The 26,668-nt window shown below is 45.3% G+C and overlaps 1 protein-coding gene across 4 annotated transcripts in view; it reads left to right on the top strand.

Moving 5' to 3' along the window:
• Positions 1-26,668, top strand: part of FOCAD (focadhesin) — a 293,131-nt gene that overhangs the window by 3,669 nt on the left and 262,794 nt on the right. For 3 of the 4 annotated variants that reach the window (XM_006034585.3, XM_025216583.1, XM_025216581.1), the window contains exons 2-4: positions 18,611-18,700; positions 21,358-21,432; positions 24,383-24,537. In XM_006034585.3, coding sequence (XP_006034647.1) covers positions 18,644-18,700; positions 21,358-21,432; positions 24,383-24,537 — 287 coding nt within the window. In that variant the 5' untranslated portion in view covers positions 18,611-18,643. The remainder of the gene's footprint in view (positions 1-18,610; positions 18,701-21,357; positions 21,433-24,382; positions 24,538-26,668) is intronic. The other variant, XM_025216584.1, reaches the window with a different exon arrangement.

Here is a 26,668-nt window from a genome sequence, read left to right as displayed (position 1 = left end):
ACCGCCCTCATAAAAGCCATGTCCATGGCGCACATTGACAGTGGCTGGTATGGAGGAGACTGGCTGGTGCTGGTACCGGTGCTGGTGTTAGGAGTGCTGGCACGGAAAAGTGGATCCCCCTCTTCCACATTCCCTCGCCTCTGCACTTCAGCCTTCTGGACTTTGTTCACCAGCACCTGTGTCCAGTGATCAAGGGTTTTGGGGCTGCCAGTGCACATGCTCCCTTTCACCCTCGGGTCGCACCTGCCCGCCATCATGTGGACTGTACTGGACCGCAAGGGATCCAGCCGTCTCCTGATGCCCTCCTTCAGCCGCCTCACCAGTGCCTGCATGTCTAGTGACAGTGGCCTGGCCCAGCCAGCAACATTGATCCCTTGGAACTTCTCCATTTGGTTCTCCAGTTCCCTCACTAGGGGGATCACCTGGCTAAGCAGGTAAGGCCAGTGCTAAGGGTCTCGGTGGCCTCGAGGAAGGTCTTGAGGACCACCAACATCTGGGAAATGGTATCCCGCTCAGCTCTGTTCAGCGGGCCGCTGATCCCGATCTCCCCAAAGAAGGCCGTCTCATGGATGGCCTTCTGTTGCTCCACCAGCCTCTCGAGCGTATGTGGAGTTCCACCGAGGTTCCACATCCCACATGATTCTGTGCTGCGGGATGCTCAGCTCTGGCTCTTTCTCCTGCAGCATCTTGCCCCCCATGATGCTGCGGTGGAAATAGCCTGCCACCTTCCTGCATTTCGAAATCAGCTGGTTTGTATCAGTACTGGTCTCAGTGCTGTCACCAGCAGCCCTGTCCCTCTCCAAGGCATCCCTCACTATTAGGTGCAGCCTGTGTGCCACACAGAGGATGCCAACAAAATTGGCAAAATGGACAGCCTTCACCATATTGGCCCCATTGTCTGTGACCATGAAGCCGCGGGTGAGCTCAGCCTGCCCAATGAGCCACCCCTGTACCTTGCGGTTCATGGCCCCCATGATCTCCCTTGCCGTGTGGGACTCATCCAGCATGTCGACTTACAGTAGAGCCCACCGACGACCTGACTGAGTGCACCAGTGCCCTGTGAGGGAGAGGTAAGCGTGATCACCACCCTGGTTGCTCCAGATGTCAGAAGTGAAGTGCAAGGCTACCTGCGGCTCTGCCTTGCGCAGCTGCTCCTTCAAGTACTCCCTGCATGCCTGATACAGGGAGGGCACCCCCATCCGGCTAAAGGTGGTACATGCAGGCACTTTGTAAGATGGGGCCAAAAGTGCTACAAACCGCCTGAACCCTGGCTGCTCAACTAGGGAGAAGGGCTGGCTATCCAGAGCAAGCATCTCTCCAATGGTCTGGGTGATCTCGCTTGCCTTTGCAACTCGCCCCCCTTTCTGTCCACCTTTCCTCCACTGGTCCAGGGTGGCCTGCCTCTGCTTTTGGGGGATATGGGTTTTTGGTGTGAGTGGGGGACTTCCCTATCAGCATACTCGCACTGGTGCCAGGCTGAGCAGCAGCAAGAAGGGCAAGGGGGTGGTGCCTCCTCAGATGCAGCAGCATGGCCGTGGTGAAGTGTCTCACGTCCTTGCCATGGCTCATGTGCCTTCGGCAGTGCTGGCAGATGGCAAACCTGGGATCATCTGCCACCTCAAAATGATCCCACACTACACCACTCCCCTGCTTCTGGGTTGAGGGCGAGGATTCTGCCTTTTCCTCCTTCTCAGCAGGCTGAGGCTAAACAGCAGGAGGAGCTGCCTTAGCTGAGCCACTTGCCTCTTCAAGCTCAGCCTCCTCCGAGGTGCTGCTTTCCAGAGGAGACCTGGGTTTAGGGGAAACTTGAGGCGTGTGGAGCACAAACTCCTGATTCCTCCTCAGTCCCCAGAATTGCCTGAGCCAGCGCGCTCAGCATCCCTGGTTCCAGCTCCTCCTCTGGCAATGGGAGATTCACACTGAGAACTGAAATTGGGGTGGAGGAGGTAGTGATTCCACTGCTGGTGCTCTCAGTATATGATCTGTGTGTCTTCTTTAAAAATCTGTGTGTCTTGTGCACTCAGGATATGATCTGTGTGTCTTGTTCTGTTGTGAATATCTGTCTGTCTTGTGCTGTGATTTTTTTTTTTTCTATATTGTGGGTCTCTGTGTTTGTGCATGTGTGGAAGCAATCTATGCCTCCCTGCACAGTGATAGTTAACACGGGCTGGAAAAACACTCCTTTCTTTTTGCAAAGTTTCCAAGAAAAAAAGAGAAAATACAAATTCAAAGAAATAAATTGAATTGTAATACTAATAATAATTGAATAGAATAGCTAAGCTAAGCTAAGCTAAATCCTAACTACTCCTTCATAACAAGAAAAAGGAGCAAGCAAGTCTCAGTCTGAGTGCTCCTCCCTCACACAGTTGCTGACAGGGAATAGAAAGAAAGCTAGGGAGAAATCCTTCTCACTGGCTCCCTACAGACATCAGTCTTCCCTCTCCCCCCTGCCCCCCCGCTCCCCCTCCTTTCTCCCTCCCCATCTCCGTCCATCCCCCACTCCCCCTCCCTCTTCTAATTGTGCCTCAAAATGGCCAAAGCAGGTCCGAAGCATCCGAAGCAGATCCAAAGCACTTTGGATGCCCCGACCCACTCTGGATACCATTGTTGGGACCCTGCTTCATTCCGGACGTGCCGCTTCGGACCCGAAGCATCTGAAGCAGCTCCGGATCTGAAGCGGGATCTGAAGACTCGTACAGCCCTACTCTCCAGCTATAAAAAGAGCTGACCAACTAGAAAGTTAGTGCTTGAAAATGTGTAACAACTCTATAGCTGGTTTCTATTCACCTTTATTTTGAAAGTGTAGCAGGGCCCTAAGAAAACCTTGCCTCTTGCATAATTTTTGGACAGTCACTGCTGCAACATGGCTCTAATGCTACATTTAAGGGGAAGAATAGACAACCAGCTTGGTGTGAGACATTTTGGCTCTGTCCATGACTCCCCCTAGAACAGGTGTGGTCCACCTGTTTATTCACTCGGCTTAAATGGAAGTTAAGTTATATAAATTTTAGGGACGTTTGGATCTGATCCCATTTGCAGAGCACGAGAGTGCGGGACCAGCCATGTTCCAGCGGCAGGAACAGGCTAAAATGGGTGGGGGACACAGCGGCAAGAGCGCATGCTCCTTTTCTGTGGGCAGAGGCTTCACAGCTGAGAGAGCGCATGCTCCCCTGCTCCAGGCATGTGCGTGGATTGTTCCAAGGCAGTGTTAATTCCAGTAATTCAGTGGGGCTTAACAGGGTACATTGAGCTTGTTTGTCTGGATTTGGTGTGTCCCAAAACCCTCTGGTGTGAATGAAACTGGTTGTCTGTTTTTAGCCTAAGCCTTGTGTGTAAGCATGTGGGCTGTGTCTGCTTTGGTGTGAGTCATATCCCAGCCTTGTTGGAGCCACATCAGACTGGTTGTTTATTTTTAGCCTCTGAGTCTGTCTTGAAAATCACCAGCAGGTGTCTGCATCTCAAGGGGCTAATTTTGGTGACATCCTTAAAAGGTTTGTGCAGCTATTTGCTGCATCCCTCTAGCTGAGACCCCCTGCTCTGACCTAAACAAAGAGCAGAAAGCCCTAATGCTCTGAGGAAGGGACCTCTTGGATTCTATGCTCCTTCCTCTCTCTTCTTCCCAGAGCTGGTTGTCAAAGCCAGGGATATTTACCAACCTCATCATTGCAGAGGGAAATAGCACCAGTCCTTCAGCATTTGGGACCTAATCTGACCATTCCCTGTGTGGGTCAGCTTTCTCCTTCTTAATTTTGTGTCATGGTGGAAGTGAGGGCCTTGTTACATGTTAATTTTAAGTGGCTCCTGAAGCTCTTAACACCTGGATTGTCCTCACATTAACACCTGAAACTGGTGTTACTCACTTGTTGTGCAGCTCAAAGTTATGTCACTCCAGGGAACGATTATCTGTGATCTGTGTTATCCAGCTCCTGCTATAGGTGTACACCTTATATCAGGGGTGGGCAAAATGCGGCCCACCAAGCTATTCTGTCCGGCCCGTGGGGCCCCTAAAAAATTTACAAAATTAATATTTATCTGCCCTGGGCTGCCTGTCATGCAGCCCTCTGCCCAAAATGATTGCCTGCCCCTGCCTTATATAAACCGTGTTAACCCTTCTCTGCCTGCTCCTCTGGGACAGACAGCATTGGCCGCCACAAATGGGTGGGTGGGTGGGTGGGAGAGCCAGGGGACATGGGGGAGGGGTTTGTTACCTTTCAGTCCTCCAGCCCACTGCTGGTCTAGATATGTGACTGCTCCAAAGTCAAGCTAGTACTAATACTAATCAACATTTGTGCTGCTCAGAGTGGTTAAGTACAAATATCTGGGGGCATTAGGGGGAGGTGAAATTGATTCAAAATGGCTGTCCAATATCAGTTAAGTCAGGATGGGGGGCTAGCTGAGGGGTTGGGGGTCCAGTAGGCTGGAGGGGATCAAGGGTCTGCCAGGGGATGGGCAGGTATGACACATGAAGGACAGGGGGAGCAGGTGTGACCAGTGAGGGCTGCAGCTGCCCTGCACTGCATGGGGGGGGCTCTGCCACAAGCCCCCAGATGCCCTACTAGCTGCTGCATAGCCGGTGAGTGCTTCCAACCATAGGTCTTTCTGAGCTGGAATTGGAAATAGCTGAACTGCTAGTGTATAGACCAGACTAAAACCATGACTGAGATTTGGAGCTGGGTCCTCCGGTGTGATCTGGGTACATTATGCCATTCTGCTGGTAAGCCATTTTAATGAATTACCCAGGGACTTCCTAAGTATAAGGGAAATCCATGACTGGCATACACCTAGCATAATGTTCCATTGCTGTTACACTTGCAGATTATTGTCAGCACTGGCATTTACAAAGAAAAAGGAGGATGGCTGGAGCCTCTTGGAGGAAGCTTTAGTTATGATTTTTTGGTGGGAGGGGGTAGAGTGGGATTAAAGAGATGGATAAAATTTATCACCGCTTTTGGACTTTTCTTGGCTATTCCAATGATCAATATTCAGATCCTGGCTGAATCTAGAGTGTGGGGAGACTGCAAATGGTACAAATACATCTTTGCAGTTCCCTCCCGCTGCACCATTTAAGGCTGGGAAGCACCTGGCACAGGTTGAGAATTTGATTGCACTGTGAGAGTATAATTGACTCTCCCTGGTTGTGTGTCAAAGGCCCTGCACTGTTAGTAGTTACTGGAAACATTGCTTTGGGTCAGCAGAACTTTGATTTACATTCTTTAACTGTGTTTATTATAGATTTGCTCTATTTATGTTTATGGTTAATATATGGTAGTAAGTAGTCCTTAACTTATTAGAGATGCATCTAATACATAAAATAAATCATCTTCAACATCTCTGTTTTTTTTCCATTGCTTTCTGAAAAAACGAACTTTCTCTTGCCAGAAGTAGCAATGAGATTATTATAAGTGGAAGAGATTGGGAAGAAAATCTTTCTTCTCTGATTCTTCTACATTTACTTTGTGCATTTGATAGTAAATGTTGTGGATACAGTCTGTGTTCTTAATTTCTCTTTATGTGTGTGTTGGGTAGTTTTGGGGCGTGGTCTTGCATACAGTGACAGGCATGAGAAAAAACATTTAACGAAGGGAAAAGGGTGGTTGTAAGACCATAACTGGTCAGGAGAACTTGGGAACTCAGTTTTGCTCAGTGGTTAGTAAAAAACAGCATTAGATATGTGGGAACTCTTATTTGAATGGTGTAAAGAGTATTTTTCCATAAGGTGTCAATTAGCTTCATTCAATTTAGATGCAATATACAGCCTACTATAGGTAAGTATGTAGCTTGGGAATGGAAAAAAAGGCTGCACACTTATCCAAGGCACTTAGAGCCTTGTCTTGAGCTTTTCATACTGTCTTAAGACACCTTGTGCCTCCTAGTAGCAGCCTTGAAGTTGATAGGACTTGTCAGTTCAGGGCTGCTTCAGAGGCTTTGAAATTGACAGCTGTTAGTCAGTTTTACTAATTATGCACTAAACCAAAATGCATTTGCCTTACAGAGTAGACTAGTCTTTCTCAACCTTTTTAGACCCAAGGCACTCCTCAGAAAATGCCAGCTTTTTTGTTTTTTTTTGTCCATAGAAAAATAATAGAGCATTCTATTTCTGTTGCAAAGAGCTCAGAAAGACCATAGCAGGTCAGACTGTTTGTTACGCTAAGGATTCCTATATGAAATCTCTGGATTTATCTTGTGAATCATGTATATACATTTGTGCACCTAACTGTTAATATTGTGCAATACTGTGTGGCCCCTTTAAATAGGTCTTATGGTACATCAGAGTGGCACCCTGGTTGAAAATTGCTGCAGTAGACAGTGGGGCAGAAAGCTCTGTCCACTTACTGATATGCAAATAACCCATGTCTGTTACAGTGGAAGCATAAGACTGGTGGTATATTATGCAATTAAGCAAATTATCTGCTTATTCAGTATTCATCAAAGTGGAGTATGCTGTAATGCCTCCTTCTGCTCCCTGGAAAATGACTCGCTAAAAATCCTAAATTGAATGATGGGATATGCTAAGGTTATACTAATATTGCTGTTTCACTGTTTTACTGGTTTGCAGATATGTTGAGTATCAAGCCACTGCTCATGCAAATTGGCTGGGTTAGGAAAAACAAACAAAGGAGTCTTATTGTTTTTATTTATCCTTTGTGTGTTTTCCCTTTTTCCTGCTCTCCAGGTGGCTGATTTTTGTAAAGTACCTCTTTAGCAATCATGGTAGGAAAATGCTATTGTCTCAACGCTGTTGTCTCAGGACAAACAAAAACCTAGTCGTGGTATGTGAAATGTAATTACTTAATGCTTAACAAGGCAAGCTGCTAACCTGCATTCAACACACTCCCAAGCTTCTTGAGTGGGAGATGTGTCTAAATTGAGATGAGCAATTTGGACCTTAACAACTTCAGTGTTCTTACAGATAAAAATTATTTACTATATAACCTACTATTGTGTAGTAGGTAGACTAATGGGCAGAGTAGTAGAAGGGATTTTCTGGAGGAAGTAACTTCCAACCTGGAGTTTGATGGTTTATTTGCGGAGAGAGGTAGTTAGCTATGTTAGTCTGAAGTCAGGCAGAAGGTGGGGTAGAGGTACATGTACACCATCTTAGACTAACTGAATCAGAGATGCATAAACTTCCATGAGGGACTTACATTTGTTTTATGGGAATGTGGGTCCCTTCTGGAAAGGAATCTTTTATAAAATGGTAGTGATTTGAGATCAGTTATAGTGAGGTTGTGAATTTATATAAACATTTTTTTAAAGATTTAAAACACCTTTCCAGTTATCCATTTGAAGTCAATTGCTGTTCCAAATGCATGGGCTGGAATCTGTTAGGACAGAGGTTCTTAAACTGTGCTTTAGAGTAGCTTGCATGATGCTTATGGGTAATAGAAAAACCTTATCACTTACATGACACTGGCAAGCTTCCTTGTTTCCACAGCTAAACACAGTTGTATTCTGCATTCTTGCACAGCAACAACATATTAATTATCTTTTGGTATTTTTCCATATGACCAATTGCTGTAGCCATTGCCACATGGATGTTTTGTTATTGGGAATGGAGTAAAATGTGTACATACTTACATATGAGTCAGTCTTTCTGATTAAATGAAGTCAAATGTAGTCAAATGATGAAGAACCCAAGTGTCAGCAGCATAGCTCCCCTGCAGAACACCTGTTTTCTTTAAGGGATGCTGTTGTCCCTGTGGTTGCAGCATAGGACCGGAGGGGACCTGCAAGATCATCAAGTCTGGTCCCCTGCCACGGGTAGGAAGTTATTGGGCTCAGACAAGCTCAATAAAGTGCCTGTCCAGCCTCATCTTGAACACCTTCAAGGATGGTGACTACACCGCCTCTGCTGGGAGTGTGTTCCAGATTCTGCTGACCCTTTAAGAGAAGTCGTTTTTTCTTATGTCCAGTCTGAATTTACCTTCTGTTAGCTTATGCCCATTTGTCCTCATCCTCCCTTGTGGTGCCTTCCTGAAGAGTTGCTCCCCTAGATCTTGATGCTCACCCCGATGTACTTGTAGGCGACTATCAAGTCACCTCTCAGCCTTCACTTACTCAGACTGAACAGGCCCAGTTCCCAGAGTCTCTCCTCATAGGGCCTCCCCTCCATGCCCTTGAACGTACAGGTGGCCCTTCTTTGTACCCTCTCAAGCTTATCCACATCCTTCTTGAAGTGCAGTGCCCAGAACTGGACACTACTCCAGCTTTGGCCTCACGAACGCTGAACAGAGAGGGAGGAGCACCTCCCTGGATCTATTGGCCACGCATCGGCTTATACATGCCAGAGTTCTATTTGCCCTTCTGGCAACCTCATTGCAGTGTTGGCTCATGTTCATCTTCCAGTCTATTGTGACCCCCAGGTCCCATTCAGATGCTGTGCCAGCCAGTGGACTACCACCCATTGGGTAGTTATGGTGAAGGTTCTTCCTACCCAGATGAAGAACCCAGCACTCCTCCTTGTTAAACCTCATCTGATTCTGTTCAGCCCATAAATCCAGTCTGCCTAAGTCATCCTATATCTTTACCCCTGCCTAAGTCATCCTATATCTTTACCCTATCCTCTGATGTGCTTACATTTCCCCACAGCTTGGTATCATCTGCAGACTTAATCATTGAGCTTTCCACCCCCTCATCCAAGTCATTAGTAAATATGTTAAAGAGCATGGGTCCAAGCACCAATCCCTGGGGGACATCACGGGAGATGGCCTTCCAGGATGAGGCCATGCTATCAATTACAACTCTCTGGGATTGGTTTCTAAGCCAGTTGTCTACCTGCCTCCCTGGAGACTGGTCCAGCCCCATACTCTCCAATTTGGTTGAAAGAATCCTGTAGGAAACAGAATTAAAGGCTATACTGAAGTCTAAGTAAATAACACCAACCTCGTGTCCCTCATCCAGATGGCTAGTTACCTGGTTGTAGAAGGGCACCAGGTTTGTCAGACATGATCTATCCTCGACAAAGCCATGCTGGCTGCTTCTTAACACCCTATTAGTTAGCAGCTTGTAATTGATGGCCTCCTTAACAAATTTTTCAAAAATTTTACCCAGGACTGAAGTCAGACTGACTAGTCTGTAGTTTGCAGGGTCAGCCCTCTTCCATTTCTTGAAGATGGGCACCATGTTGGCCCTCTTCCAGCCATCAGGGACCACTCCTGAGTTTTACGACTCTTCAAACAATTTTGCCAGTGGTGCTACTATAAGCCCAGCCAGTTCTTTCAGGACTCTCAGGTGCAGGTCATCTGGCCTGGCACACATGAAAATGTCCAAGTGTTGTAGGAGATCCCTCACCTGTTTAGGAATGATTTCATGCAGTCTGTTGTCTTCCCTATATTCCCTGGGCCTCTGATCAGATGAACAGCCCCCATTTGATTTAAGGAATACTGATGTGAAGTAGGTATTAAGTAGTTCTGCCTTTTGCAGGGATTGACTGTGGGCTGTTCCTGAGTATTCAGTAGGGGGTCCCCATAGTGGAGCCTGACTTTTTTTCTTGCTCCCTATGTATCTATAAAATGACTTTTTGTTGTCCTTTATTCTGGCTGCCAGCTTGGCTTTTTGTGTCTCGTATCTGCAGGCCCTGGTGATATGGGTGTACTACTCTCTGGCTGCTGACCCATTCTTCTGTTGCTTGTGTATTTCTTCTTTCAATAGTTCCCTAACATCCCCACTGAGCCAAGGGGGTCTCTTGGCTCCTTTCCTGCTTTTTGTCCGTGTGGGGATGGCTTGTTTTTGGGCAGCAAGAATTGTCTCCTTAAGGAAGCACCACTGTTCCTGAACTCCCGAATTGTCCAGTCGCTGGTTACAGAGGGCCTCTTCAACTGCCAGCAGATGGATAAGAGAAAAAGTATGATGCATATACTGTAGTTGCCACTTAAGTACAAGAGCACTCTAGGATTCTTGTGGGGAAAATGGCAGAGTTCTATGTCACAGAGATGAGGTAGTACTTTGGTGTTGTGCATTATATTTTAGTGGTAGTCCTTTGAATTAGCAAATGTGTGGTGGACTTACCAGAACAGCCTGGCAGCCTCCCCCAACTGGCTTAGGGACCGCACCCAGAGAGTGGTGGTGGATGGTTCCTTCTCGGCCTGGAGGGAGGTGGGCAGTGGGGTCCCGCAGGGTTTGGTCCTCGGACCGATATTATTTAATATCTTCATCAGCGATTTGGACAAGGGCGTGGAGAGCACCCTCTCCAAGTTCACTGATGATACCAAGTTATGGGGCAAAGATAGTAAACTGGAGGGCAGGGAGCAGATTCAGGCCGACCTGGACAGGTTGGATCAATGGGCAGAGAAATAGGATGCAATTTAATAAAGAAAAATGTAAGGTACTCCACCTGGGAAGGAGGAATCCCCAGCACACCTATAGGTTGGGGAGTGTCCTTCTCAGCAGCTTGGAGGCAGAGAGGGATCTTGGAGTCATAATTGACTCCAAGATGAACATGAGCCGGCAGCGTAATGGGGCTATCAACAAGGCCAATTGCACCTTGTTGTGCATTAGCAGGTGCATGACTAATAGATCAAAGGAGATGATGCTCCCCCTCTATGCAGCACTGGTCAGGCTGCAGTTGGAGTACTGTGTTCAGTTTTGGGCACCACACTTCAAGAGGGACACGGAGAATCTGGAGAGGGTCCAGAGGAGGGCCACTCGTATGATTAGTGGCCTTCGTGATAGATCCTATGGCGGGAGGTTGAGAGAGCTGAATCTCTTCAGCCTTCACAAGAGATGGCTGAGGGGAGATCTTGTGGCTGTCTATAAATTTATTAGGGGAGGTCAATGCAGAATAGGTGACGCGCTGTTTACTAGGGCGCCCCAGGAAGTGACTAGGAATAACAGGTGTAAACTAGTTGAGAGTGGATTTAGGTTAGATATTAGGAAGAAATTTTTCACAGTAAGGGTGGCCAGGATCTGGAATGGGCTTCCAAGAGAGGTGGTGCTATCACCTAGCTTGGAAGTCTTCAGGAAGAGGCTAGATAGTCACCTGGCTGGGGGCATCTGACCTCTGTCCTCTTTCCTGCTGGGGCAGGGGGTCGGACATGATCCATTGTGGTCCCTTCCGACTCTACAATCTATGAATCCGCATCGGGATTGGTGGAGCCCATCCACCAATTGAGGGAAAAGCAGGTAGGAGCTTGCCTTGCCCCTGCTCAGGGCGAAGCAGGAAAAAGTCCTGAACCTGGTTCGAGACCCTGCTCTACCAGGTCTGACAGAACCCAGTGGGCAGAGCCTCCAAGGTGAATAAAATAAATTGCATGCTCAGCATGAGGGAGATGCACCAAGGGACAAAATGGAGCGGAGCTAGGAAGAGCTACCCACTGGGGGCGGTTCCTGTTGCCCCTGAAAAGCTCCAGAAGACTGCCCACGGCGGTGGGGAGCAGAGGTCCGCTCCGACTCCAGTACACGGTGCGCAGAGCGATGCACAGGGATTTGGTGCAGGCAGTGCTGCACGGAGCCAGACCCTGGGAGCAAGGGGCTCAGGTCTGTAACCCCTGGTGTGCGGCCAGGTTGCATTGCAGGCACTGCTGCATGGAGCTGGACCCTGGGAGCCACGAAAGGCAGCTTGCGTTTGTAACCTCTGGTGAATGGCCAGGGCCTTGGTGCGCAGGTACGGTGTACAGTGGAATCCAGACCCTGGGAGCGGATAGCAGTGGCTTGGGTCTCTAAGCCCTGGCACGGGGCCAGGGCATGGGGCCAATTGCTACATGAAGGGTTCAGAGTGGACAGAGCCCCAGCATCACATGAGGCGGCCCGGGCCTCCAGCCCCAAGGAGAAGGCAGTAGCCTCCAGGAGTACGTGACTGCTTGGGGCCACTAGCAGGCAGGCGGCTGGGATGGAGCCAGGACCTGAGAGGCTTGTCAGCAAGGAGCAGTTCAGCTGGAAGAGCACTGATCCCCCTTTATGGCCCTGGAGTCATGAGTTATTGGGCAAGGGTTTCCCACAGGGGAGGAAACCCCTTGGAAGAGGGGGTGGGAACTGTGAAAGGGCCCTGAAGGATAAGGGTCCTGGCTGTGCCTTGGAGGGCGGGGAGGTATTGAGGACCCGCCCTTTTCCCCTTTTTCAGGAGCTGGGCCCAGGTTCTTTTCCCCTAGGGGAGATTCTAATAATCACAGTGATATTGATACTGTGAAGGAGGGTATGCGCCTTATATTTTGTATCCAGTGCCTCATATTTTGTCATTAATAACCATTTGTTTATTTGTGGATGTGTGTATATGTATATATCTTGTTGAAACTCCCTTGTTGACACGTCCCTCTGATTGCCAGTATTTATCTGGGTGTGCCTATGTGTGTTTGCTGATTACCTGAACTTGCTTGTATTTGCCTGTTCCAGATTCCTTACTTACATGTGTAGGTTCAAGGCCCTTCAGAGCAATCCCCCAGAAATAAATTATAGATGTATAGCAATTTACATATGTATAAATAATGTGTTGAGTGTGTGTGTGTGTATACATTGTTATGAATTTTATTCCTTTCCTTCTGTACGTTGTACATACATTAATAAATTTGTACATAGTTAAATTCCCTAACTGTCCTGGCCTGGTTCTATAGGGACAGGTGGGAATTGTGAGTGGTCTGCAGTTTGTCCTACAGCACACCTGTCAGCTAACAATTCCCCTTCAGTTTGGTAGGAGTACTTATTTGAGTATACCTGGGATACATCTGTAAATTCAAATGCTTGGAACTAAGTGGGTTTGTTTGTTTGTTTGTTTGTTTTTAAAGCACCTTTTATGTTCTTGTTCCTGATTGCAGAAGCTGGGTGAAAACTTTGAGTCCATGTTAATTATGCCATTGCACTTGGGTAGGAAGAATGAACAAAGTGAAAGCATACTTCCCCTATCATGGTAATATAGCTTTTCCAACTGATGAGACTATCTCTTTTTTTTGATTACTAAAGGAAGGCACTTACTAGGACACTATATATTTGCATGCTCATAGCATTGAGGTCAGTGGTGTAGGGTGACTGCATAATTTTCGTCAAGCAATAACAGCACAGTAGTTTGAGTATAGATTTTAGTGTTCTACATGCAAAGAAGGGAAACTGCACGCATATGTGTGTATTACATTAATTTTTTTATCTGCATTGTTCGAGTGGTGTCTTGAGTCTAAAAATGTTGAGAATCACTGACCTAGGCATTTCTTGAGGTTATCTGAGAGAGAACCATTTGTTCCCATTTACTGAATTTTGATTTGTAACCTGGACTTGTTTTGTTTGTTTGCTTGTTTTTTGCAGAATGAGGCCATTACCTAAATTCCTACCTAGGACCTGTGCTTCTACTCCTAGCCTTTCCCTTTGCTACCCTGAAAGGCAGCAGACATTCTGTCTTGCATAATGTAGGTCCCAGAGAGGTCCAACACTTGGTTGTCAAAGCCCTTTGCATGTTGCATGGCAGTACCTGTGTGGGAAGACCAAAATTAGAACTAATAGACATACTGAAAGCCAGGATGTATGTGAATTGGCTGCATGACTGAAGAGTTGCCTTACTCAAAGCTCCTTAGACCTTCTTTATAATGAGTAAATATGGTATTACATGCTGAGTGTCAAGGCTAGATTTGCAATCGTCAGTGGTCCCTTGAAGTCCAGGATGATGTTCTTCAGGCTTGATGGGTTCTCTGGTGACAGAGGAGCCTGATTCTGGATGTACACCTTCAGCAGTGGGGGCATGTTTTTTGCACGGGGAAGTGGGATTTGCAGCCCCAGGTTGGTCTCCTTCTTTCTCTGCCATTCCCGTTCCACCTCAGTATTGAGTCATTGGGCCTTAAAGTGATCCGTGCCTTGGTGGACCAGGTGGTGCCACGCCGAACGGTCAGCAGCTTGCTCCTCCCAGCCATTGTTGTGGATGCCTCCGTGCTTGAGGACAACCTTGAGCATGTCCTTGTACTGTTTCCTTTGGCTTTCCTTTGAGTGTTGGCCAACAGAGAGCTGAGAAAAGAGAATCTGGTGAGGGAGGTGGTTCTCGGACATTTGGATGCAGCGGCCTGTCCATTGGAGTTGATTTCTCAAGAGCAAGGCTTCAATGCTGATGGACGCAGCTTCATGGAGGACACTTGTGCTGGCCCCGCGGTCCTCCCATTTGATTCCTAGGATTTGACACAAGCACTGCTGGTGAAAGCTCTCAAGGGTCTTAATGTGATGTCGGTACGTGGTCCAGGCTTTACAGCAGTAGATGAGGGTGGTTAGTGTGACGGTCTTATAAACCAGGACCTTCATAAACTTCCGCAGATCTCTATTTTCAAAGACATATTGTCGCAGCTTGAAGAAGGCGGCACTGGTGAAGTTGACCCGGTGCTGGAATTCTTCATTGATAGTAGTCCATTGAGAGAGGTGGCCGCTGAGATACGGAAAATGCTCCACGTACTCCAGAACCTCCTTGTCTATGTAGATAGTGTGAGGGATGTTCACCTGGCCCAGGGAGGGTTGGTGGAGAACCTTTGTCTTGGCAACATTCAAGGACAGGCCAAGTCTCTTATACAAAGCATTGAAGAGATCTAGGGTCGCTTGCACATCCTGTACAGTGATCCATCACACAGCAGTCATCTGCAAACTGAAGGTCATGGATGTCCTTGGTGGTGAATTTCATTTTTGCCCGGAAGCACCCAAGATTGAAAAGCTTCCTGCCCAGTTGATACTGGATACTGACACCAGATGGTAGATCATGCCGGATGAGGTGGATGATGACAATCAGATAGATGGTGAACAGGGTGGGGGCGATCACGTAACCTTGTTTGACCCTGGTCCGAATGTGGAAGGTGTTGGTTTCAGATCTCCACTCAGGACAGTGGCATTCATATTGCCATGTAGGAGTGACAGACTTCAGTGGGCAGTCAAGGCATTGGAGGATGATCCATAGAGCTTCATGTTTTAAGGAATCCAACACCTTGGTCAGGTCAGTGAAGGCGAGGAACAGTTCTTGATTTTGCTCCCAACATTTTTCTTGGATCTGCCTGGCAACGAAAACCATGTCCACAGTGCCCTGGGATGGTCAGAAGCTGCCCTGGGTTTCCGGAGGGATCTTTTCAGTGATGGGATGAAGGCAGTTCAAGAAGATGCGGGCTAGGATCTCATCTGCAATGGACAGGAGGGAAATACGCCTGTAGTTCCCACAGTCAGATTTGTCCCCCTTCTTGTAGATGGTCACAGTGGTCATGTTCTTGAGATCCCCGGGGATGTCTTCATCATCCGAAAGGCAGAGGATAAGCTGGTGGAGTTGTGATGTGAGCTGGAAGCCGCCTGCATGGTAGACCTCTGCGGGTATACCACCTGGCCCGCAGGCTTTGTTGGTTTTCATCTGTTGGATGGCGTACTTCAGCTCTCTGTTTGGTGGATCACTGAGGGAATCCACTACAGGGTGTTGCGGGATGGCTTGCAGGGTCTCTTCTGATATAGTGGACTCCCGGTTCAGAATGCTCCTTCCAGCACAGACAGGTGGCATCATCATCCTTGAGGAGCTGGGAGCATGATCAGAGGGGGTTTTTATACAATGGAGCGGGGTCCAAAGGTTGTCTTGGTAGCCTGGAAGAAGTTACGCATGTCATGCTGGTTGGCATAGCCCTGGATCGTGCACACCTTCTCCACCCACCAGTTGTTCTTTATGTCACGGATGCATTGTTGGACCTCAGCCTTCAGCTGGTGGTACAATGCTTATCTTTTGCTGAGTTCGTGGATTTCTTTGCCAGGTGGTGGATGGCTTTGCCAGGTGATGAAGGCTGCATGCTTCTGCTCGAGGAGATTGTGAATCTGAGTGTCATTGTCATTAAACCAGTCCTGGTTCCGTTGTGATGTGAACCCAATAGTCTGGGCGCAAGCGTCTTGAACAGCGGACTTGAGTTGCTCCCAGTGTGCCTGGATGGAGATGTCATCATTGGTAGGGATGTGCTCCAGTGCACCATGCAACTGGCCCTGGAACTCCTCCCACTATCTTGAGTCCTTCAGAGCTGCGATGTTCAGCCATCTCCGGGCGGCCTTCTGGGTCTTCCGGTGTCTTGGCACCAGGTGGGTGTTCATCACCGAGCACACAAGTCGGTGATCCATCCAGCAGTCTTTAGACCCCTTCATGGCCCTTGTGGCGAGCACGTCCCTCAGGTCTCTACCTCAGATGATGTAGCCCAAGAGGTGCCAGTGCTCTGACCTCGGATGCCTCCACATGGTCTTGAGCCAGTCTTTCTGGTGGAGTCCTGAAACACAGGAGGTTGGGAGGGGGTGTTGCTGGGCCCCCAGGACCCAATCCCAACATTGGGGCTAGGGACAGATATTCAAAAAGTGTGAGCCTGAATTAATTCAATCTTTGCAGGTTAATCTAACCTGGGTAGGCTAAACCAGTTTGTAACTGTACAGACATCTCCTTTGGACTGAGGAAATTTAGGCATGTGTCTGCAGTGGCTCAGGCTAGAAGTGGGGGGAGGAGGTGTGCTAGAGCAGCCCTCTCTTCCATTCTATGGTGCTGAGCTGAGGGGCCAGGCCCTAGCAAGGTGCTCTGATTAGGGAGGGTGGGAGGGTCCCTCCCCCCCCTGGGGGGGGGGGGGGGGCCCCCCCCCCCCCCCCCTTAATAACAGAGCATTTATCATCTCTGTTATCAGCATTTTACACCCCATCAGGAAAAGCCGCTCATTAGTTCAAGCTCTTAAACAACTTTTTGCAAGGAAGGAAACATTCTAAGGAGGGACATTGCCAGCTGCCTATAGATTAGCTCCAAAAAGCCCTAAATATACTGTCCTGTCTGCCTTACACAGACACCTCTCAGCATTAGCTAGCATACCACATGCTGGCTACTGTCTGTGCTGTGGGAGGGAGGAGGGAGGGATTCCTGCTTGAGAAGTGGGTGTGGGAGGAGTACCAGGAGGAAGCCAGGCTCTGTGCCTGGAAATCTTTGCCAGAGCTCCAGCAAGGGAGTAGAGGGGAGGGGCCAGCTCAGCTCTTTGGAGCAGAGAGAGCATGCCAGGATGGGGGAGTCTGGTTTAAATTAAACCAGGAAGGGGTCTGGGGCAGACGTTCCATACCGGTTTGACCCAAATCAGTTGTCTGATACTACATTCAACCCAGTTTATCTCAAACCGGTTTCAGCCATTTTCAAACTGGTTTATGTACACTGAATGTCTGTTCTGTTACAGGTTTAAACCAGTTTCTGATCACTTAAACTGGTTTATGTGTAATGTTTGTCCCTATCCTTGGGGACAGGAGGGGGTAGTACCTGGCCCAAGTTCTTTTTTTCCTGTGCAAAAGTGGTAAGTATTTGGCATCTCAGAATTGGGCTCATAGGGATTTTGCAACATGCAAATACTTTGGGTAATGAAGTATGATCCATCAAGGTTAAGTTTGCAAATGGTTGTTTTGTAGGCAAGTTGTTTATGCAGGAAATTGCCTCTGCTGGTTATTCAAGATCTTCATAAGAATTTGGGACAATCATTTAACTTTTTTGGGGTGAGGGGGGTGCTTTTTACTCATGTGCAGGATGACCATATATTTGGTCAGTGCTTGTAGGCTTAGATTTTGTTCTTCAAGTGTATCGTAATAAATCTTCAGTACTGCATTTTTCTGGTATGTAATTTTCTGTAACAGGTTATGGCTGCACCCAGCTGATTACCTGTTAGTGAACTCCGGCAGGAAGTTCTGGCCCTACTTCCAGACTTGCCCACCATGACTTCATGTTAAATTTTAGAATTCTTCCACTGGGGCCCTACTGCTCTGCCGGGGTGGTAGTGCTGGCCAGCCTGGTCCATTTTAATGCATATAGCCGCTGCTGTTATATAAGTGCGGCACCACTGTCTTTATGATGCCCAGTCTGATGTTGATGTATCCTCCCTCTTTGGGCATGATAGCCCACAGGAGGTGGCCCCGTCTCCGCTACCAATGGACACCATCCTGATTGAGGACCACAGGGCCTATTGGGGGCTCCTCCACCCATACACTCCCTCCACAAACCTCCAAGTTGTTTGGTCAGTCCTTGGGCCCTGTGTCAGGCTGGGAGTGCTTCAGACTGCATGCAATCTCCAGGCTGGAGTCAGAGTGCTTTCTTATGTACTCAATCCTAGTCTTCCTGCTCGGGTTGCCTCACCAGTTCTCGGTGTTCACTCAGCTTCTCATCCAGGGTTCCTCACTCTCACTCGTGTCCCAGTCTTTGAGCTGCCTTTGTGGTGCTCCAGCTGGCCAGGGTCGGGTACTTCCAGTGTGTCTGTTTCTGGCTCCTGCAGTTGAAGGGGAACCTGCTCACTGGGGAAAGCTTTCAGTGGAGCCAGAACTCCCTGGTTTTCCCAGTGTCCTGCACAGGGCTTTCCTGGTGCTATTAGCAGGGCTCCTCCTCCACTTTCCAGTGGAGCTGGTTATAAGGATGGACTGGTTCGCTTTTTGCCCCAGAAAAGGACAACCTCCACTCTGGGTTGACTCAGGCCGTGCTCAGGCAGGGGTGGGAGTACTGGCCTCACCCCCTGCCCTCTGCTGCAGAGGGGCAAAAGACCTGATCTTTGCCAGCTCGGGCAGTGAGTCTGCACACTAGCAGGTCAACGTGTTCACTCCGGTAAGGGGGAGGGTGCGAATAAGCTTGTTCCCTTGCCCTATCACATATACCTTCTTAGTTTGCACTAAACAACATGTTTGTGTTTTTTCCTAATCTTTGTTGCAGGACTTGAATTAGTAGCATTTGAAAGACGTAAAAATGTCAGAAGATATCAAGAAGCGATTTGAATTTCCTAACACGCTCATTCAGACACAGGTAATTCTCCTTTGTCAAACAAACATTTGGCCCAAAGACCTACTGTGCTACTTCAGTAGAGGAGACCAAAAGAATGTTTTCCCTCACTTTCCCCATAGTCATAGATGGCATTACAGCTAGCAGAGTTTTCTTAAGTAGTGAATATTGGTTATTCAACTTGCCGCTAACTGAACCGTTGGGCACCATCGCCCACCATTCTACAAATAAAAATAGCAGGAACTCTCTAAGAGAGAAAACATTAAATTAAGCCAGCAGGCACTAAATCATCTATTGCCACCCTGTGAACACAGATCTGAGAGGGTTCAACTCAAAGCGATACAACTTCTAGTTCTTGAAGTTCACCTATAAAAGATCCCTGTCCTTCCTGCTAGGTGAGAGTTGATGACAAACAGCTGCATCTATCAGGTCTCTTTCATCATATCAAAACCATGAACTCACTCCCAGTAGTGAACAGTTTCTTTATTTACATAACATATTTCTACCACCATTATTTTTAATTGGTCATAGAGAAAAGAGAGATGCCTAAAATGATTTAAAAGTCCATTGAGTTCTTCTGCTGTACAGGCATTTAATCCTATGACCAACTTCCCCTTTTCTCCATCTCTCCCTGTCTTGCCTACCTACTGCAGCAATTTCTTAATTTGCCTTAAGAACTGAAATGTCATGAAAATCCTCTTTAATTCAGTGCCGTTCTTATGGCAATCTGCCTGTGCAACACCATGGTTCATTGTGAACATCATTTGCTTAACCTGTGCATTGCTTCCATGTTAACCTCAGCTATGGAAATGTGGAAAAGCTAATCCAGTGTGGAAAAGATAGACCTAGGTCTCAGTGGCCAAATCCACATTTGGCAGGAAAAGATGGAGCATTTCTATCAAGCTGGAGGGGGAAGGAGGGTGGGGTTTTGTTTTTTTACCACAAATGGGACCAGATCATTTATGTTTTAAGAGTAATCAAACAAAACCCTGATGGTTTGAATCACTTTGAACCAGTAGCCGTTTTCATTAATTGAAAGAGAGCCACTCTCAAATAACACTGAAATGTGTCTTCTCCCACTCAGTCCACTGGCATGAATGGTCAGCCTTGAGGGCTTCCATTGCTGTGTTTGTGCTGTGCTCTAGTAGCTCCACTAACTCTTGCTTTGCTTCTGTTCAAGGACTCACCCTGCTCTTCAGAGGCATCAGTGGCAAAATCCAACTGCAAAAATTGTCAAATTTATTTATGATGCCCCAAACAGAATACCCAATGTAAAGAGTGTGAGAGCCGTAGGTACAGTGTTCTTGGTCAGAAGGTTTTGCTGGTGAAATGAGGTTAGAATAGAAGAGATTGCAGCCAGCGTCTGGGTCATTTTATAGAGTAGTACCCTGCTATTTTAATGAACGTTTCCCACCCAAATGAATAGTTGCAGGGATGGGAGTGTACATCTGTCTGAAATGGGGTCCTTACAGTCAGGAAAAGAAAGGGAAGAAAGTTAATTTAGGTCCACTAAGGCTGTACCATGTAGATCTAATTTGCCTGGGAAATGGTTATAGAAACCCCTAAGATAAATATCTGACTCTGTCCCATTATCTTTCTTGAGTTGTACACTAATAAGACATTTTGCATAATTGTTATTTTTTTAATAAAATGTCTGAATTCTTGTCATTTTGGATTGCGTGGATTGTTTCCAATTTGACAAAGTATTTATGTTATGTTAAATTTAATTTAGTTCCAGTGAGCTGTAATCTAGAGGAAGTTGTAATTAGTTTATAAAAGAAGGAACCTGGAAAGGTTTAAATAATTTATGCTGTTCTCCATATGTCTGTACATCTTAATGAAATGTATTGAGCTTTCACACTCTTGTCTTACACTAAGCTCTCTTGATGTTAAAGAGCTAACTTAGCCAGTAATGAGTACATTTGGTTTTTCTTTTGAATATAGCCATGTTCCTAAGTACCATCATTTCATAGACATTAGACATTAGGGCTGGAAGGGACCTCGGAAGATCATCGAGTCCAGCCCCCATATTTTTATTGTGAGAGGATTTGCCTCTTATACAGGATTTTTTTGTTTGAAGATAACAATGCATAAATATGAGAGAGAGAGCAAGGTGAGCCAAGAAACAAAACTCTGAATCAAAACACCTCATACATCTTTTAGGCTGTTTAAAATCTAAGCTGGGGTAGAAATTTTAAATGAAGTCCTTGTACTGAGATGCATCTTCCTTTAAACCAGAATGAACATCTCAGTCCTGGGTCTGGGTTTTTGGTTTTAGCTGTGTTGGCCTAAGAGCATAGTCCTGGATCTAAATTTTGCAAATTTCCTCCCTCAGTTTCTCCACTTTTGCAAATATTTATTAGAACCAGTATGTTAAAGTAACTGCTTATGGGTTAAGGCCCTAATTTTGCAGGTTGTTTCAGTTGTGCAGACACTTGTGTATATGTGGAGCCCTTCTTACTCTGTAAGATAGCAAGTATTATGGCTGCAGGCAAGAGATTGTTGGTTCTAGAAGATGCTTCAGTGCTCAAATTATTTGGCTCCTGTTGGTGTCCAGATGTTGCATTAACAAACTATTTGGCCATCCTCTTGATGCAGATGCAGCTTGACTTCGTTTCTTTCTGCGTGTGAAATGATCAGTTTTTACCACCTCTATTAATTGGTTCTATTGTATTTTATAGGGAGTGGGTCATCTAATTGCTGCAGTACTAAGAGAAAAAGTTTCATCAGCCAAGATCAATCAGTCGTCTAACCAGGTCTGTATTACTTTGCTTCCAGTTTTTCTCTCTTGCATTGGATTTTAAGCTTCTTCTGAAGTCTCTATATCTTATGTTCCACTTTTAATAAAATTACCAGTGCTGAATAAGGTACCCTGCAACATGTTTCTGAGAATACAATCAGAAATTGGAAATCTATAATCAGAAGATAAATTTATTTTCCCATGTAGAGACCAAATGGCTAATAAGTAACAGACTGCAGAATGTCTGTTAGTTTACTGTCTGTCAGATTCCAGCTAATGTGTTTTTTTTTTTTTTTTTTTTTTGTTTTTTAAGATTTATATTGTAGCAGATAGGGATTCCTCAACATGGCAAACTAATGCCAAAGACAAGGATATTTGTGGGTAATATTTTTTTTTATTGGGCCATCTGCATGGTAGGGGTAAGATTAGACAAGCTTTTGAATGCAAGGCATTCCTCATCAGGTTTGAGCGAAGAAGCAGGCACAGGGATGATTAAGAAGAGTGTTTAAGGCTGTGAAAGTGGAGGAGAGAGAGATTCCCAGGAGCAGCATACAGAACCTTGATTAATGAGAGATCAAGTCCTATCAAAATCTTTGCTTCTCAGATGATTCCTGGACCATCACGGCTATAACATCACTCCAGCACTACTAAATTAATGCTAGTAAACTAGTTGTTCAAGCAGATCACCAGCACATTATGATCCTGCAACAATCATTGCTGTTCTACATATAAACATCTTTCAAGTTAGCTCTCACAGTTAAAATAGGACTTGGATTTCAATTAGATTTCAAATCTCTGTTACAAAATATTTCCTTTTTACATCAGCAAATTGGGGTTCATGTTTCCTTACAAGCCAGTGCAGCTTGAAGCTTTAATTTACTTTTTCAGTTTGTCCAAGCATTGTTAATTGAGATGAGTATAAATTGCTAGCCTTGGTGAATGACACAGAGCAGCAGTAGGCATTTCTTTTTTTTTCATTTAATTCTTTAAAAGGTGATCTGTAAAATGGGGAAGAAATCTGGTTGGGGTCACCTCTGCACTTCCCCAGTGTATTTAACCAAGCAAAAAAAGAAACCTGAAAGATCTTTTTAAAGTGGTGTTTAGAGGTTTTTTAAATTCCTTTTAAAATATCAAGCATATTCTTGTGCGGTTTTTAAACTATTGCAACACTTTTTAGTTAAATGAGTAGTAAGACAGAGCAAACAAAACTCCAGAAGTTTAACAACTGGAAAGAAAATGACTTGTCTGAGGCCCTGTTTCAGGAAGTTCCTTCAGCCGTGTATAATATTAAGCGTACAAATAGTTACTGGAGATGTATGTGTATTTAAAATCATGCAGTCTTGTTAAATTAGGGTCTAATGGAGAAGAGGAGTACTTCTCTGGACCAGAGCCTCCATAGAGTTTTATTTCCTCAGTGAAATGTTCTTATTAGTGCTTTTGTCATCTATAAAATGTTTTATTGTAGGCAGTTAAGTTCTAATGGGAAAAAAATCAAACTCCTGTATAGGAGGGAAAAGAAGTTTTGTTTGCAAGATCTTATATTTTATTTTTAAAATCAAAATAAACACCTTTCCCAAGGGGCATAAGCTATGATTTCTTTTTTCTTTTTTTTTCAGTCAACTGGATTTAGACACCTATGTTTTAATTTCAATTGAAGATATGCATCTTAATCACTTCAACTCAGTTGCTTCTAAAACATCTCGATTTATATTTCCTACCTATTATAGACTGGTCACTGGTGTAAGTTTATTGATCTCGGCTTCAGGAAGGACTGAGTTTAGATGTAAGCAACGCTTGAAAGTATTTAGGACCTGAAACTAAAACTCCTGTAATACTGAGGAGGATAGTTTAAGCATCCTATATGGATGAAATTTCCCAGCCTCCCCCCGCCCCCGCCCAAAAACACAAACACACATATGAGAGATTGAATTGAAACAGGGTGGCATGTTTTGGTCTAGCAGTAAATCAACAGTTATGTAGTAGTTTCACTCGACATGCTTTGTGTTCTTTTTGTGTAAAAATTTTAGAACGTTGATTTGTTAGTTTTCCTGGTACCTTCATTCACATATTGTCAAGATGAACAAACATAAACTTCATAACAGAAATGTAGCATTGAAATTAAATGTGAGCCTGATCCAAAACACAGTAAAGCCAGTGAAGTTTGGATTAGGTTCCTTTATTTTTAAAAGCAAAAAATGCTCTTTATATGGAATTAAGGTCAAATGAATCTTGCAACTGCTTCACTGTAAAATAGGAATTATTGTCATTGTTATATAAAATATTCATACCTTGGATAAAGTAAAAATTTGTAACAGAACACAGGTCAAATTTTGCCTCACTGTTGAGCATAATTAAACCTAGTAGAAAGTAAATGTGATTGACTACTTCTCCTTTTCCAGTGGGCAGATGCAGGTTGGAAAAGTTCAGCCAACTCTACTGCTTAAATACTTGAAGTTTTTTTAACTGGACGTTTTATTTGTGGGAAATGATGCATTGAAATTTTGAACAGATTTTTGTATCATTTTCTTAGCAGCTCTTGTAAACAAACAGGACCAGTACCAAAGTACATTATAGAGGTTTCTGAAAAAACCTCCAGAGTTAGTGATCTAAAATTTTAGTAATAATAAAGACTGAGGACTCTTTAAATACTGAATGCCAGTGCTGGTTTGAGTTCTAACCTTTTCCTCTTTGTTAAAGCTACAGAAACTTAAAAATCCCAACGAGAACTGAATTATGTTGGTGGCTTACTTAGGCAACTGGGATTTGATTTCTGTTTTTCTCTGTGGTTACTATGGAGTGCAAAGAACTTGATTTCTAGTTTTATCCTTTTGTTGCTTTAAACAGCAGCAGCCCTATCTGGAAGCAGATACAGAACACAATATTTTTGTATAAGAGAATGCTCAAAATGACCGGTACTGAAATTCTGTCTCTACACTAATTCTTGGTCCTTGTGCTTTGGATTTCAGACTCCTGCATTAAACTTGCTTTGGGAGAAATGCTGCAGTGAGAATGTGACTGTGTGGACAGCATGCTGTGAGAGCCTTGTGGCACTTGTGGCACAGGAACATGCAGAGTTCAGTTATGTCCTTAATGGAGCTCTCAATCTGATTCCCTCTGCCAGGTAATGTTCTCTGTCACTACTTTGTACCTATTGCTGGCTGATTATCCCTAGTGTTTTAGGTCTTGTCCTAAATTGTGAACTCTGTGGACCGTGGACCATATTTGTGTGCACAGAGTCTAATTCCAGCACATCCTGGTCCATGACTGGGGCTCCTACTCACTACCACAGTGTGAAAAATAATAGTCCCACTTAATCTCAAAGGTGTATTTTATGCAGTGCAAGTCATTTTATTGACTTCACTGGGATCTCTTTTCATAAAGTTAAGTATATATCCAAGATTTTGCCTTCTTGATTAGCCTAAAATACCTGTTTAAATCACCATCTAATTCCATTTAATATATGTTGTACTTTTTCTCCTATTCCAGTTCAACTGAATTTTACTTACAGAGTCCAGTTAGGCAGTTACAAAGGTTTAGGTGGTCTCTAGTGGTTAATAAACAGTTAAGTAAAAGAAAATAGGGGAACAATTGCAAAGCAGTTTTGGCATAATGTGCTAGAGGCAAGAGTTAACGTAAGATCCTTGGTGATGTGGACAAGGTAAGGTGGGGTAAGTACAAATGGTATGAGAGAGGCTTGCCTTAGACATTGGTTTTAGTCCTGTGAATGCTGAAACAAGTGCCTAATTTCATGCATATGTATGGCCCTATTGGTTGAGATACAGTAGAGTTGCTCACTTGTAGAATAACTCTCTTGTATTGAGCTTGCAGGAATAAGTGCTAAAATTACCCTGCTGAGTTCTGTTATGTTTTTAATGGAGCTCTTGAACTGATTTCCTCTGCCAGGTAACAGACGTGAACAGTATTTGTGACCTTTTTCTGCTAATGTTTTAGGCTCTTTTCCTTATCCAGTGCTTACATTGTAAGCTCTACAGGAGCACAAGAGATTTGTGGTTATGGTCCTAAAAGGGGCTCAGAAATGTTGGGTTCTGTCCCCTGTTCTGCTATAAATTCAGTGTCACTAAAGGCAAATCATTTTACCTTTTAATGTTCTGGTATACCCTCTGTAAAACAAGGATAATAAAGCATAGTTATATCACCTGTGTGTTTTCAGATAAATCTATTGTGAGCTTCTGAGATATCCTGAGAGAGTCTAACCTTACAGGCATGTAAATGTGGGGAAGTACATTAGAATAATGTTGTTTGAAGATGTTTTCTTTCCTAAACTTGTAAAATTGGTGGAGCTGCTGCATATCTCCTGACTTCTGGCAAGTGTTTGAGTTTTTCTGCTAAGCCTTCCTACTTTCTTTATACAGAACACTACTATATTATCTTGCTCAAGGTCACTTATTGGTCCTACACTTTGGTAGTATTATGGGATCATGGAAATGAGACTACACTCAAGGTTGCAGGAGCCATGCCATTCAAAATTCTTTTCACCTTCTAATTTGCACAGTTAGTTTTTAGGCTGACATTTTTTCAGGGAGGATTTGATTTAAATCAAATTGATTTAAACCACAATTAAAATCACTGGTCAGGAAACCTCAATTTAATCATTGTTTTCTTTATAAAAAAAAAAAAAAAAGTAGATTCTTGTTGTTTGTTGTCCTCTATTCATTTAACTTCATGAAACTTTGCACTTTTAGAGCGGATCCACACATGCAGGCACGTGAGCCTGCAGCAGCTCAAACAGAAGTGGTACAAATTTGAGCTGGGGCTTTTTGCCTCAGCGCACATGCCCGGACATGCACTTTGGTGTGGTGCAAGTTGTGCCACTTTGGGCAAAATAACCCTGCCTGGCTCCTCCCAGATCTGCAGCCAGGGGAAGCTAGAGCTAGAGTCAGCAGGGTGCCGCATGTCTCTGCACACTGTCGGGCAGCTGAGGCAGCTGTGTCTGTCACCCAGGGTCCAGCACTGCTCTAACTGAGCTGCCCCAGCTGCCTGGGGGTGTGTGGAGCCGTGCAGTGCCCTGCCGACCCTGGCTGCACCCATGCAATGGGACAGTGGCAGCGCGGGTGCCAGGTGGCTGGGACGGGTCCCTGCTGCCCTGTGCTGTGCAGGTGGGCTTTTCCAGGAGGCCCCAGTGACCCTGGTGGCAGATGCTACTGCTGGTGAGTGCGGGGCTTTTTTAATTGCCAGGATGCTGGGGTCAGGTGGAGCAGTGATTAGTGGGGTGGGGGTAGGTGGGGGATGGG

The sequence above is a fragment of the Alligator sinensis genome, unplaced genomic scaffold (genome assembly GCF_000455745.1).
Source record: "Alligator sinensis unplaced genomic scaffold, ASM45574v1 scaffold120_1, whole genome shotgun sequence".
NCBI classification, from domain to species: Eukaryota; Metazoa; Chordata; order Crocodylia; family Alligatoridae; genus Alligator; species Alligator sinensis.
Note: the sequence above shows the minus strand (reverse complement) of the source record. Positions and strands in the feature narration are given on the sequence as shown.